This window comes from Charadrius vociferus, unplaced genomic scaffold, assembly GCF_000708025.1.
Source record: "Charadrius vociferus isolate BGI_N301 unplaced genomic scaffold, ASM70802v2 scaffold217, whole genome shotgun sequence".
In the NCBI taxonomy this organism is placed as follows: domain Eukaryota; kingdom Metazoa; phylum Chordata; class Aves; order Charadriiformes; family Charadriidae; genus Charadrius; species Charadrius vociferus.
The window spans coordinates 2,356,442-2,366,619 of record NW_009649190.1 but is presented as its reverse complement, the minus strand read 5'-3'; the positions used below and the strand labels follow the sequence as shown (position 1 = coordinate 2,366,619).

General features: G+C 44.2%; 1 protein-coding gene across 1 annotated transcript in view; it reads right to left on the bottom strand.

Moving 5' to 3' along the window:
- Positions 1–3,813, bottom strand: part of KAT2B (K(lysine) acetyltransferase 2B) — a 36,380-nt gene extending 32,567 nt beyond the window's left edge. Inside the window, exons 1-2 of the mRNA XM_009888951.1 lie at positions 3,565–3,813; positions 1,642–1,768 (exon numbers count right to left, since the gene is read on the bottom strand). Coding sequence (XP_009887253.1) covers positions 1,642–1,768; positions 3,565–3,813 — 376 coding nt within the window. The remainder of the gene's footprint in view (positions 1–1,641; positions 1,769–3,564) is intronic.
- Positions 3,814–10,178: the final 6,365 nt, after the last annotated feature.

The window sequence follows — 10,178 nt, the reverse complement described above, 5'->3', positions numbered from 1 at the left end:
CAGGAACACACTCATTTAGTGGAGATGAATAGGAAAATTATCTTGGAAAACAATGCTGAATGACATATTTTTGCCAGTAGTATGAGGAACCAGCCAGCAACTCATTTCAGTTATTTCAAATGAAACATCATCCTCATTAGCTGCAGCCAGCAGAACAAGAAACCTTACCTTTTCTAAAAACAGCAATAAACAAAAATAGTTTGTTCCAAGGTACGTTTCACTGGTACTGGTTTTCCAGTACTGGTTTTCCCTAGTTCCCTAGCTAATGAGCAACATAAGGTATTTTTTAATAGAACAAAAACAGTCTCAGCCTTTAGAAGAGCTGAGTTGTTCTACAAAATAGATAGCCATCTACAAACTGCTGCAGAACAGGGAACTGACAGACACAACATCTCATAAAATTAAAAAAAAAAACCAAAAACACAAAAAAAAACCCAAGGGAAAAAAAAAAAATCTCTTTCTTCAAAGGCCAGGCATGAAAGAGACGGGTAACACAAGCTACCCTAACTGCAAAACCAAAAGCAGCACAGAGAAGCTGCGTGATGAAAGGTTGAAACTAACTTGGCTAAAGCAACCAAACTTTCTGCGATACTGTGCATTTGTTAATCTTCTCCTGCAAGCAAACCCAGAGACTTGGGATATCAGGGAAGGAAAGGAATCTGCTGAAAAGCAAAAAAATAGATCAAATGTAATGACAGCATAAAAAGAGAAGAGAGCAGAAACAGAAATACATCACAACTAAAAAAAAAAAAAAAAAAAAGTATTCCACACAAAGTGTAATATTATTTTCAAAAGTAAAAAAATAAATGATCTATTGTGAAGGTTGCAGATTTCCTTTTTCCTATTTCACTGCCCTAAGTTTTGGACATCAACAAAAATTAAATAGCAACTGCTTCTTTTCAATTAGTTCTGAATTTTATTTTAACTCAATTTTTATTCAATATTTGCTAATGTATACAGAAAAAGTCATCAGCTTTTATTTTGGATAAGCACAAATTCTTAAAAAAGTAACACAGTGATTCACCACTCTTGTTCGGGTTCTGTGGGTAAGAAATCAGTATTATTAGTTTGGAAAAAACCAACCAAACCAACCAAAACCCCACAGCAGTATTCAACAGCTGATTTTGAGCAGTTGCTTCCAAGATATGCAAGCTGCCTGCACAGTAACTTAGACAATACTAAGTTGTACAACCCCAGTATTATTCTCTGTGACACAGAAAAGGCACAGTTCTTTTTGTAGAGAAGAGTACCTGCATTAGCAATGCTCAAGAATATTTCGTAGTTTATTCCGTAGTAAGAAAATGTAATACAGCCTACAGGAGAGAGTCATTCACGTTGGCAGCTGACATAAAACAATGTGAGGTCAATGCATGCGTTATAAAAAGTATTACAACTGTTATGCATAGCTTAAAAGTGCTTTTTGCATTTTAACAATCTAAGATGCATGAGTTGTTGGGAGTTGTACCTTGGTTCAATTTCTTCAAAACTCATTTTAGGATACTTCCGACATACTTTAAATTATTGATGTCCAACCGTAACCCCCATTTCGAGGTCTTGGCATGGCACCTTGACTTTCATCTCCCAAGAGCGGAGGCTCCTGGGTACCGGCACGGGGAGCGCAGGAGAAGGGCAAAAGCTTACCCAGCGCATGGCTGCAGCTGCGGCAGGGTTCGGCAAGGCTGGCAGCCGCCTGCTGCAGCTCGGCCCGGGGGGGCGTTGGGGGCGGGTTGGGGTTCTTCCACCCATTGCATTTACAGGATTCCTCAGCCTGAAATCAAAACACAGGGATATAGCGGTCAAGATGGTAGAACACGGGAACTTGCTGCAACCGTGTTATTTCCAAAGCAATTAAAAGTCATGTTATTATAGGGTAGGGGGAGGTTTGTTACATTTTTATGTTTGGGGGGGATTTTCAGGGTGTTTTGTTGTTGTTGCTTTGTTTGGTTTTGTTTTTTTTATCTGCCACACAGCTAGACCTTATTTTCTAGAACTAATCAGAAATAGAATAGCACCCCAAATAGAGAGATTAACATGGTTCTGGTAAGCGAAGCGTGCTTAGAAAAATCATAGGATGGTTTAGGTTGGAAGGGATCTGCCAAACCCCCTGCCATGGGCAGGGACACCTCCCACTAGACCAGGTTGCTCAAGGCCCCGCCCAGCCTGCCCTTGAACACCCCCAGGGCTAGGGCTTCAACAACCTCTCTGGGCAACCTGTTCCAGTGCCTTACCACCCTCATAGAGAGAATTTTCTTCCTAATATCTAATCTAAGTCTATCTTCTTCCAGTTTAAAGCCATTCTCCCTCATCCTATCACTACATGCTCCTGTAAAAAATCCCTCCCCAGCTCTCCTGTAGGCCCCCTTTAGGTACTGGAAGGCCGCTATAAGGTCTCCCCAGAGCCTTCTCTTCTCCAGGCTGAACACCCCCAACTCACTCAGCCTCTCCTCATAGGAGAGGGGCTCCAAAATAGACACACAAACTCTGGATAATTTCTTTACAGAAAGCCCTCACTAGCTCCTATACGAAAGAAGCGTTCAAACATTTACTGGTGTATCAACGTGTACAGATCCTGCCACTAAGACAGTTTTCATGATTTAAACACAATCAGGTTACCTAACAGGCAACACGTTTATCACCACCTTATCAGCTATGCTGACAACAAAGAATCATGCAACTAAAGAACCAAGCCCATCACAACCCAAGCAGGGTTAACTAAATACTGAAAAAGGCAAACAGTAATTGTGCTATCGGAGAGCAGTGCCTAAAGCAGGGCTCGGCCACAAGAGCAATGGGTGCCAAAGACAGTGACGCTTACCAATGAAACCTGCTGCTCACCCTGGAAAGTTTATTTACGCTCACTGACCGCAAAACACCGACAGACTGTAGCTAAAAGTGGTGACGACCATGAAGGGAGAGCCTGTGGCTTGGGCGATCGCGATTCAAATCATTCAAAAGTTCATAATCCCGATTCTCGTTACCCCGAGAGCAGCTTTATAGGAGGGGATTTTCTTCTGCATAGCCAAAAGATCTTAGTTATTTTGGTGGCAGAGTTCTTCTAACAGCATTCATATCCCTATGTGAAGGCCTAATGGGAAGAAAAGAGTGCCTTCCTGCTGTTCAGAGGTATCTGTGCGCTGGGCTGGAACAAGATACTCATGAATTTGCAGCGCCAAGACCTCAGCGAGGAAAGTATGCCAACTGCTGCATAATATTTATGACTGAAACAACCTTAGTGGGAAAAATTGCGATGTTAATATATCCAGCACTAACGTGTCATTTTTCAAAACCGACTCTGAATATATTTAGTGCAGTCTATTTCAGGCACCTATTTAATTTTCCTTTTATGTTTCCAAATCCCACCTTACCTAGGGAAGCAGTACCCAGGAGAAGCAGAAACGATCACAGCTTGACAGCTCCTAAGACTGACAGCTTTGTAGGTTGACGGTAAATTGTTCTTCCAAACTAATTTCAATACTCAGCGACCTGAGCACCAAGAGAACTGCCACCTGCGGTTTGCTGAGCACCACATGATGTTTTTACCATCCATTATGCTTAAGTCTTTACCCAGCTGGGCTCCTGGCCAGGGGTGCTGTGGTCTCTGCCGGTTCCCGGGGAGGTCTGGCAGGTACGAAGGGATGCAAGCGGATTTTTCAGCAGCTGGAGCCCCCAGGGTGACTCAGAAGTCCACCTGCAAGCACCCAGCAAAACCACTTCCAAATACTTCCCTCGGAAAGGGGGACAACCTGCGTTGCCCGAAGCCTCTGGCTCTCCAAACTGACTGCGTGGGCGCCGACTGCCCGCCACAGCGCACATTTATAGTGCAGCATCAGGGAGGTTTCAGTACAATATGTGGGGAAGATTAAAACTTTTTCTTTTTTTTTTTTAAGTCTCATAAAATGCAATCTGGATAGATTTATGGTGAATTTTATAATAGCTTTTTTACCATGTTTTCTATGAGTAATATGATTGGCAGAGAAGTGAAGGAGGCCTGATGCTGTTTTACAGAAAAAAACATCTCTTACACTTTCACCGGCATTGAGCCAGCTTACTTTTGTTTGTCATCCAGACCTACAGGACCTCTTAAAGTTTAATGACCAGAAAGAGAGGTCAGTGATTGAGTGACACCTGTGAACCAAGGACTGCCCTGGTGCGGGGACTTTGGACATCAGCGAGATGATGTGAAACCCCACTCTGAATTCGCATCTTGAGTGAGACAAAACCAATGCCAAATAAGCTATCCGCGTTTGCTTCATTGCCGTGAAAGTTTTTGCAGTTAAGACAAGGATAGAGAAACTGTCACAGAAAAAAACACTGCCAGAAAAACGAGATTATTGCCAAAGAAAATTCAAGAGGCAATTGTAAAGACGTTCTCAAACAAAAATTGATTGAATATTATTCTAGGGAAGCAAGATTTGATCCTTCCCATCCAGCTGTCCAGACAAATGTTCAACACTGTAAATTACTGACATAATATCATGTTTATTATTAATTGCCTTAAATCATACTACAATGAAACATGTCCAAAAAAAAACCACCCTCAAACCAGGCACAAGCTTTTTGAGAACTTTTTCTCCAAGTGGAAACAGTATTTCACAGAAGCTCACCACACAATGTTTACTATCAACCCTGAAAACTATAAACAGTGAGTAACTACACAAACTTTAGTGTCACACAATAATTAACAGTAAAGATGCAAACAAACAGATGTACGAATCGTGATAACAGCTCAGTTAAACTGCCAAAAATAAATATCAAACCACCCACAGAAGAATAAAAACAGTGTGTTCAACGGCAGATTTTTTCTGCCCTCGCTAGTATTTCCCCGCCAGATCTTTCTGAAGCCGCAGTTAATTTGTATTGTTCAAATTATTCCAGAGACGTTTCTCAAACAACTCTTAGGGTGGGGTTTTTTTGGTTAAACTCTCTGTAAAACACCAGAATCAGCATAAATGTTCTGTTAACCGAGGGGAAATACAACCCAAAAAGGTCCTCTTTTAAACTAAGCTTTCATTGTAGGTGTTGACAGTGCAAGTATTTTGCAGTGAATACGCAATGTGCATTCCTCAGTGGCTTAAATTGCTGAGTTGTTTTAAGTCTTCCACAGCGCTTTTTTCATTCAGTCCTTTGTTTGACTATCTTCAGCTTTTTTCTTTCTTTTTTTTTTTTTTTATAATGTCACTCATCTGCTTTTCATTAGAAAATAAAGTATGACTTCACCTCTGCAAAAAACTTAATTTAAGATCAAAATAGTTTTGAGGGGAAGAAAGAAAAGAAGCATTTGAACTAGTACATCCAGTCCTTTGAGCCTTGTTTTCTGGGACATCTGCAGAGCTTTGATAAAGCCACTGGAAAAAGTTGGGGACTTGTGCCTTACTGAAGCCTGCAAAGTAATGACCGTCACCTTTGCAGGCCCGGAGATCACAAACACTGCCTCTTTGTTAGTAGTTTTAAATAAAATCAGATGAGTACAGTAAAATAAAATACAACAATTACACACTGTTGCCGTCCCCCCTCAAAAAAGGGTTCAGAAATTCTGTACATTTTGCACTGCACAATATAATTTCGGTCATTTTTTTTGAGCCCTTCCATTCCAGGTGGAGCATTACAATGTGGGAAATCAAACTGTGTGGTAGCTTTGGGCAGCGAAAACCACAACTTTGGACAAACTAAAGTTACTGTTTCCTTTAAAATACTGAATATACTGAGCAGGTCAAAAACAGACAGTGAAAAAATACAGGACATTTTAACACACGTTGTTAGTATTCTTACTTAAAAATTACGCACCCGAAAGTTACAACACTGCCTCAGTGTTGGGACCTCAGAAAAGGGTCTCAGCCCCTTTTCAGTGGGTGTCAGATGTCTAAATAATAACGAATAAATGAAGAATGTCACAGCAACGTGCGGACTAGAGCATTCCTCCCCTTTTCCGACAGTGAAATGAGTACAGGAATGCGTAAACTTCAAATCAACTTAACTACAAGGTAAAAGACCCCAACAGTCTTAAAACTGAGTTTCAAAAGAGCTGTTGTGCTGGGCTCTCATTCCAACTCAAAATGCTACAGGTTGCCCTGCCTGCGAACTGAGATGCGGAGCAGACTCAACAGATTATATATACCCAACACTACAGATCTTTCGGTTTCCAGCAAGTAAAATTCTTCTAGAAAAAACAGTCTTCCTCCCAACACAAAAGCCGTGTAAAATACCCTATAAGTTTTTTTCCGGCAAGCAATAATTTCAAATTGATGCTTTGATCAAAGAACATCAAACAAACTGCAACAAATACACTGACAAACTTGAAATATGTATTTTTTCCTACTCAAATGTCCAGTACCCAGCAACCAGACAGACACTGCGTAGAGAGCCACTCAGACTTATCGGGAAATTAGCTGATGCATTTGTCTTTAACAATACACAATAATCAGTTCAATGTTCAGCTCTATGGACATGTCCTTCATTTATTGATCAATCCAAGTATTTTATTCCCTGTATTTTCCAGTTTCACTTACAGAATAGATGTAGGTTACCATACCAAGCTTTTATTAATAACAGGGACCTGATGCCCACCTTGTAAAGTTAATGGTAGGTTTTCTATTTAATTTAAGGGAAGATGCTTTTATTTGACCAGTGAGACACTGTAAAACAGATTCATCCCACTATGAAAATGATCGTGAGGAAGCTTTAGATATCTTGTATTTCTGCAGAAGCGTGTAGGAGACAACAACTTTAATACATTTCCAGTTGAGCTCCAAGGAGCTGTACTCACACTACACAGAGTCCAGCAGTAACAGGGCCAAGTCTGCCGCATCTTAATCTGCCTTACAAAAGTCAGGGAAAAAATATTTCATCACGTAAACGGCGGTACGTGTTTACCCTATGAACTCTTTTTTACGTGTAGGAGCAGGAAAACTCCATAGAGGTCACTCCAGGATGAGAAGTGGGAAGAAGGGCTCCCACCGAGGGTCAGCTCCTGGTCTGGAGCCCGGGACACAGATTTTACTTCAACTTCTGACGCTCGCTCACCCGCTGCAGGGCTTCAGCCGAGTCATCTCATCATAACCTTTCTCACTCTCTGTCCATTTTGTTTAGGTAAAGCACAAGGTCCTTCTTCAAGAGAAATTATTCCCTGCTACTTGTGCAAATGCCTTAGGCTACTGGGCTCTAATTGTATTTATAAGCATCCAGGCATTAATGTAAGATATATATATAATGAGAAACAACCGACTTTACAGAAAATTTAGTGTACTAAAATAGTACGTATTTCAACCTGTTTATCAGAAAAACTCCCAGTGAGTCTGGAGAGAGAGTTGTATTTTCACATACTGTAAACCAATAGGGAAAATAAGCCGAGGAGACTTCCTCCTCCATCTTCATTAAATGTATTTACGTGTGTAGGTCACACAGTGCTGCTTTTATGTAAAAGCGCTGCAAGCTCGCCTGCCTAACGCTCAATTTCACACTGGACAAAACCAAAACGATGTATGCAGCCGTTCACACACGCACAGATACAGCAAGTGCCAAAAACAAAACCCCACGCAGCATACGGCACTACTGTGCACTTCCTAAAGTCGCAAAAACGGTGCCAACTCCTGATATATATATAAAATTGTTCATTACACACTTTCTCCCCCCCTCCCCCCAATTTAAGAAGGGTTTGGGTTTTTTTTTGTTTTGGAGTGGTTTGGGTTTTTTGTTTGTTTGTTTGTTTGGGGTTTGTTTTTTGGTTTTTTTTTTACACAGAGGAGCCTGTTCTCTCCCTTCCACCCTGACCTTTTCTCACAGGTGAAAAAGTCAAGCGGAGCAGCTCAACAGCTACAACTCTCCTGTCCCAATTATTTATCAGGAAAAAGAAACAAATCCCATGTTTCTCTAGCCTGGGCAGCAGCTCCCGGAACTTCACTCTCATTCTGCTCAGAATATGCGCACACTGAAGATGTCTCTGTATGTGTTTCCCGCAAAGAAGTCTCTGTATGTGTTTCCTGCAAAGAAAAAGGGATCGCTGAAGAAGGACCAGGAGGTCCTTCTTGGGCACTGAGCACCCTACCCCAGAGCAGCGCCTTCCACCCTTTTCTGCTGCACATTTCTGCCGTTGCCAGTGAAGATTTGCCCTCTACATGGCCACCAACCTATCCATCTTCTTGTGTTGTTGCTCTTCATGCCTAGCAAACTCCCTGCATCTGCTACTCTCAGCATCTCCAAGGTTAAGTTCCTAAAACCTTTTGTGTGCTGAAGCAGCAGTATTTTGTGATGAATTTCACATGAGAGAAGGTGATCAGCACTAAGGATGCCATTACATATTTTGCACTCCACCTTGTACAGCTCTACGTAGAGTTACACAAGATTCACGTATGGCCACTCCTTGAATGAGCACAGGCGTCCCCTTCGGAGATGGTGTGTTCACCTTCTCCCATTCTCTCGTTCTCACACACAGAAGCACAAAATAAATGGAATAGAAATTGCGACCCAAAGTAAGAAAAAGTTCAAAGTTATACTCTGCGCTGCTACAGTTTCCTGCAAACCGCTAACGTCACAAATGAAGCAGTGTCATTTTGGAGCACCTGTCAGGTGTTCAGGAAGAAAAATAGCACATTTTTCCACCCTGCTCCATCCTTCCCCCTTTATCCCACAGGAGAAGCCGCTTGATTAGTTTACCAGGAGCTTCCCGTCTGCCTGCTTGCTTCTGGTTGGAGACCTGAAAGCAAGCTGCCTGCCACTGAATGACCGAAGAGAAGTGGAGCAGCAAAGGTAGGGTTTGCATTTTAATCTGGACCCAGACCAGCATTTAGTGCTGTGGCTGATGCAGGAGGAAGAGGCCCTGGGGTGCCCCCGGCCATGGGTCACCCTCCATCCATCACTGGAGTGCCAATGGAGCACGCACCCAGGACTTCTCACAGAAGAGGGACAGTAAGGGACACCCCAGCAGAGCATGAGCTGGCACCGCACCGTACCCCAGCACCATGAGAGGGAGAGAAGGGCTGGTGGCAGGCTGCGGTGTGCCCTCCTCCCCTCCCACATGGCACCCCGTCCCCTTCCAACAAAGCACCCGTGGTGGCAGTACACGTGCGGGGCTGGAGACTCCCCAAAAAAAACAAAGGGTTTGGGAAGAGACAAGGCTGCCTGCACTTCTCCACTGCACAGCCACCTCTGCGGGACAACGCACCTCAGGAGAAGGCTTTTGCCCTGGCAAAGATCATCTGGAGGTACATCAGGGGAAGAAAAAAGAACTCACCAGGGAAGAAAAAAAACCAACTCACGCACACTCCTTACAGCCCATGAAAATCATACCCACCCCACATCCAGCATCATTTAACAGCAAGTCTTGGTAATATTAAAATATGGGGGTGTGAAGAGGACCCAGCACCGGGAAAGTTTCAAACCACTTCACCCCCGCCTGCCGCGAGGGACGCAAGTTTCAGGAGCACCAACTGCTCTTTTAACGTGCCAGCACCAGTGTAGTCTTCCGATGTGCCATGTAAGCACCAAGGCTGCAGCAGAGGTGCCGGCACATTTGGAAACTACCGAGAAACTGAAACGTGCGTGGCTTCCTTCATCCGCCCTCACATGACAGCGTTGCGCCATGCCCTCAGCGTGCAGCTAAAGCTCCTCGCACCGCCAGACGGGACTACGAAGCCGTCCTACGATGCTTCCTCATGTACCTCAGCCTTCAGTTTGGCCTTCCACTTAACATCCGCCCTTTTGAGGTTCCAAAGGACCGGGCGCAGAGAAAAAAAGATGCGCGTTTCTCACAAACAGCTCTCTTCCAACGCCGAAAGCGTTACTGGAGGATTTGACACCAGCACTGCCAACCTGCACGTGCCAGACCCGCTGTGCATCCAAGGGATCGCCCTGACAGCGGCGGCGCAGCCAGCGGCCCACGCTCCCGGCACCGCCGTCCTCCCCACCACCCCGCCACTCATCCCAGTCCTCCGAAGGCGGGAGCCACAGCTCAGACCACGCTCCCTCCGACAAACCCACCACCGGCGAGCCCCGCTTCTCCCACCACCACCAAAATTGCAGGTGGAGGCGAAGCGCCGGCGGAGGGAAACCCGGGGCAGCTCTCCCTAATAAGAGAGACGAGCGTGGGGCCAAAGGCGCTGGAGAAGAGTCACCCCACACACACATCCCCCCCTCCCCGGACACCGGGCCCGGCGCTACGTGACCGGCGGGGACACAACTTTCCA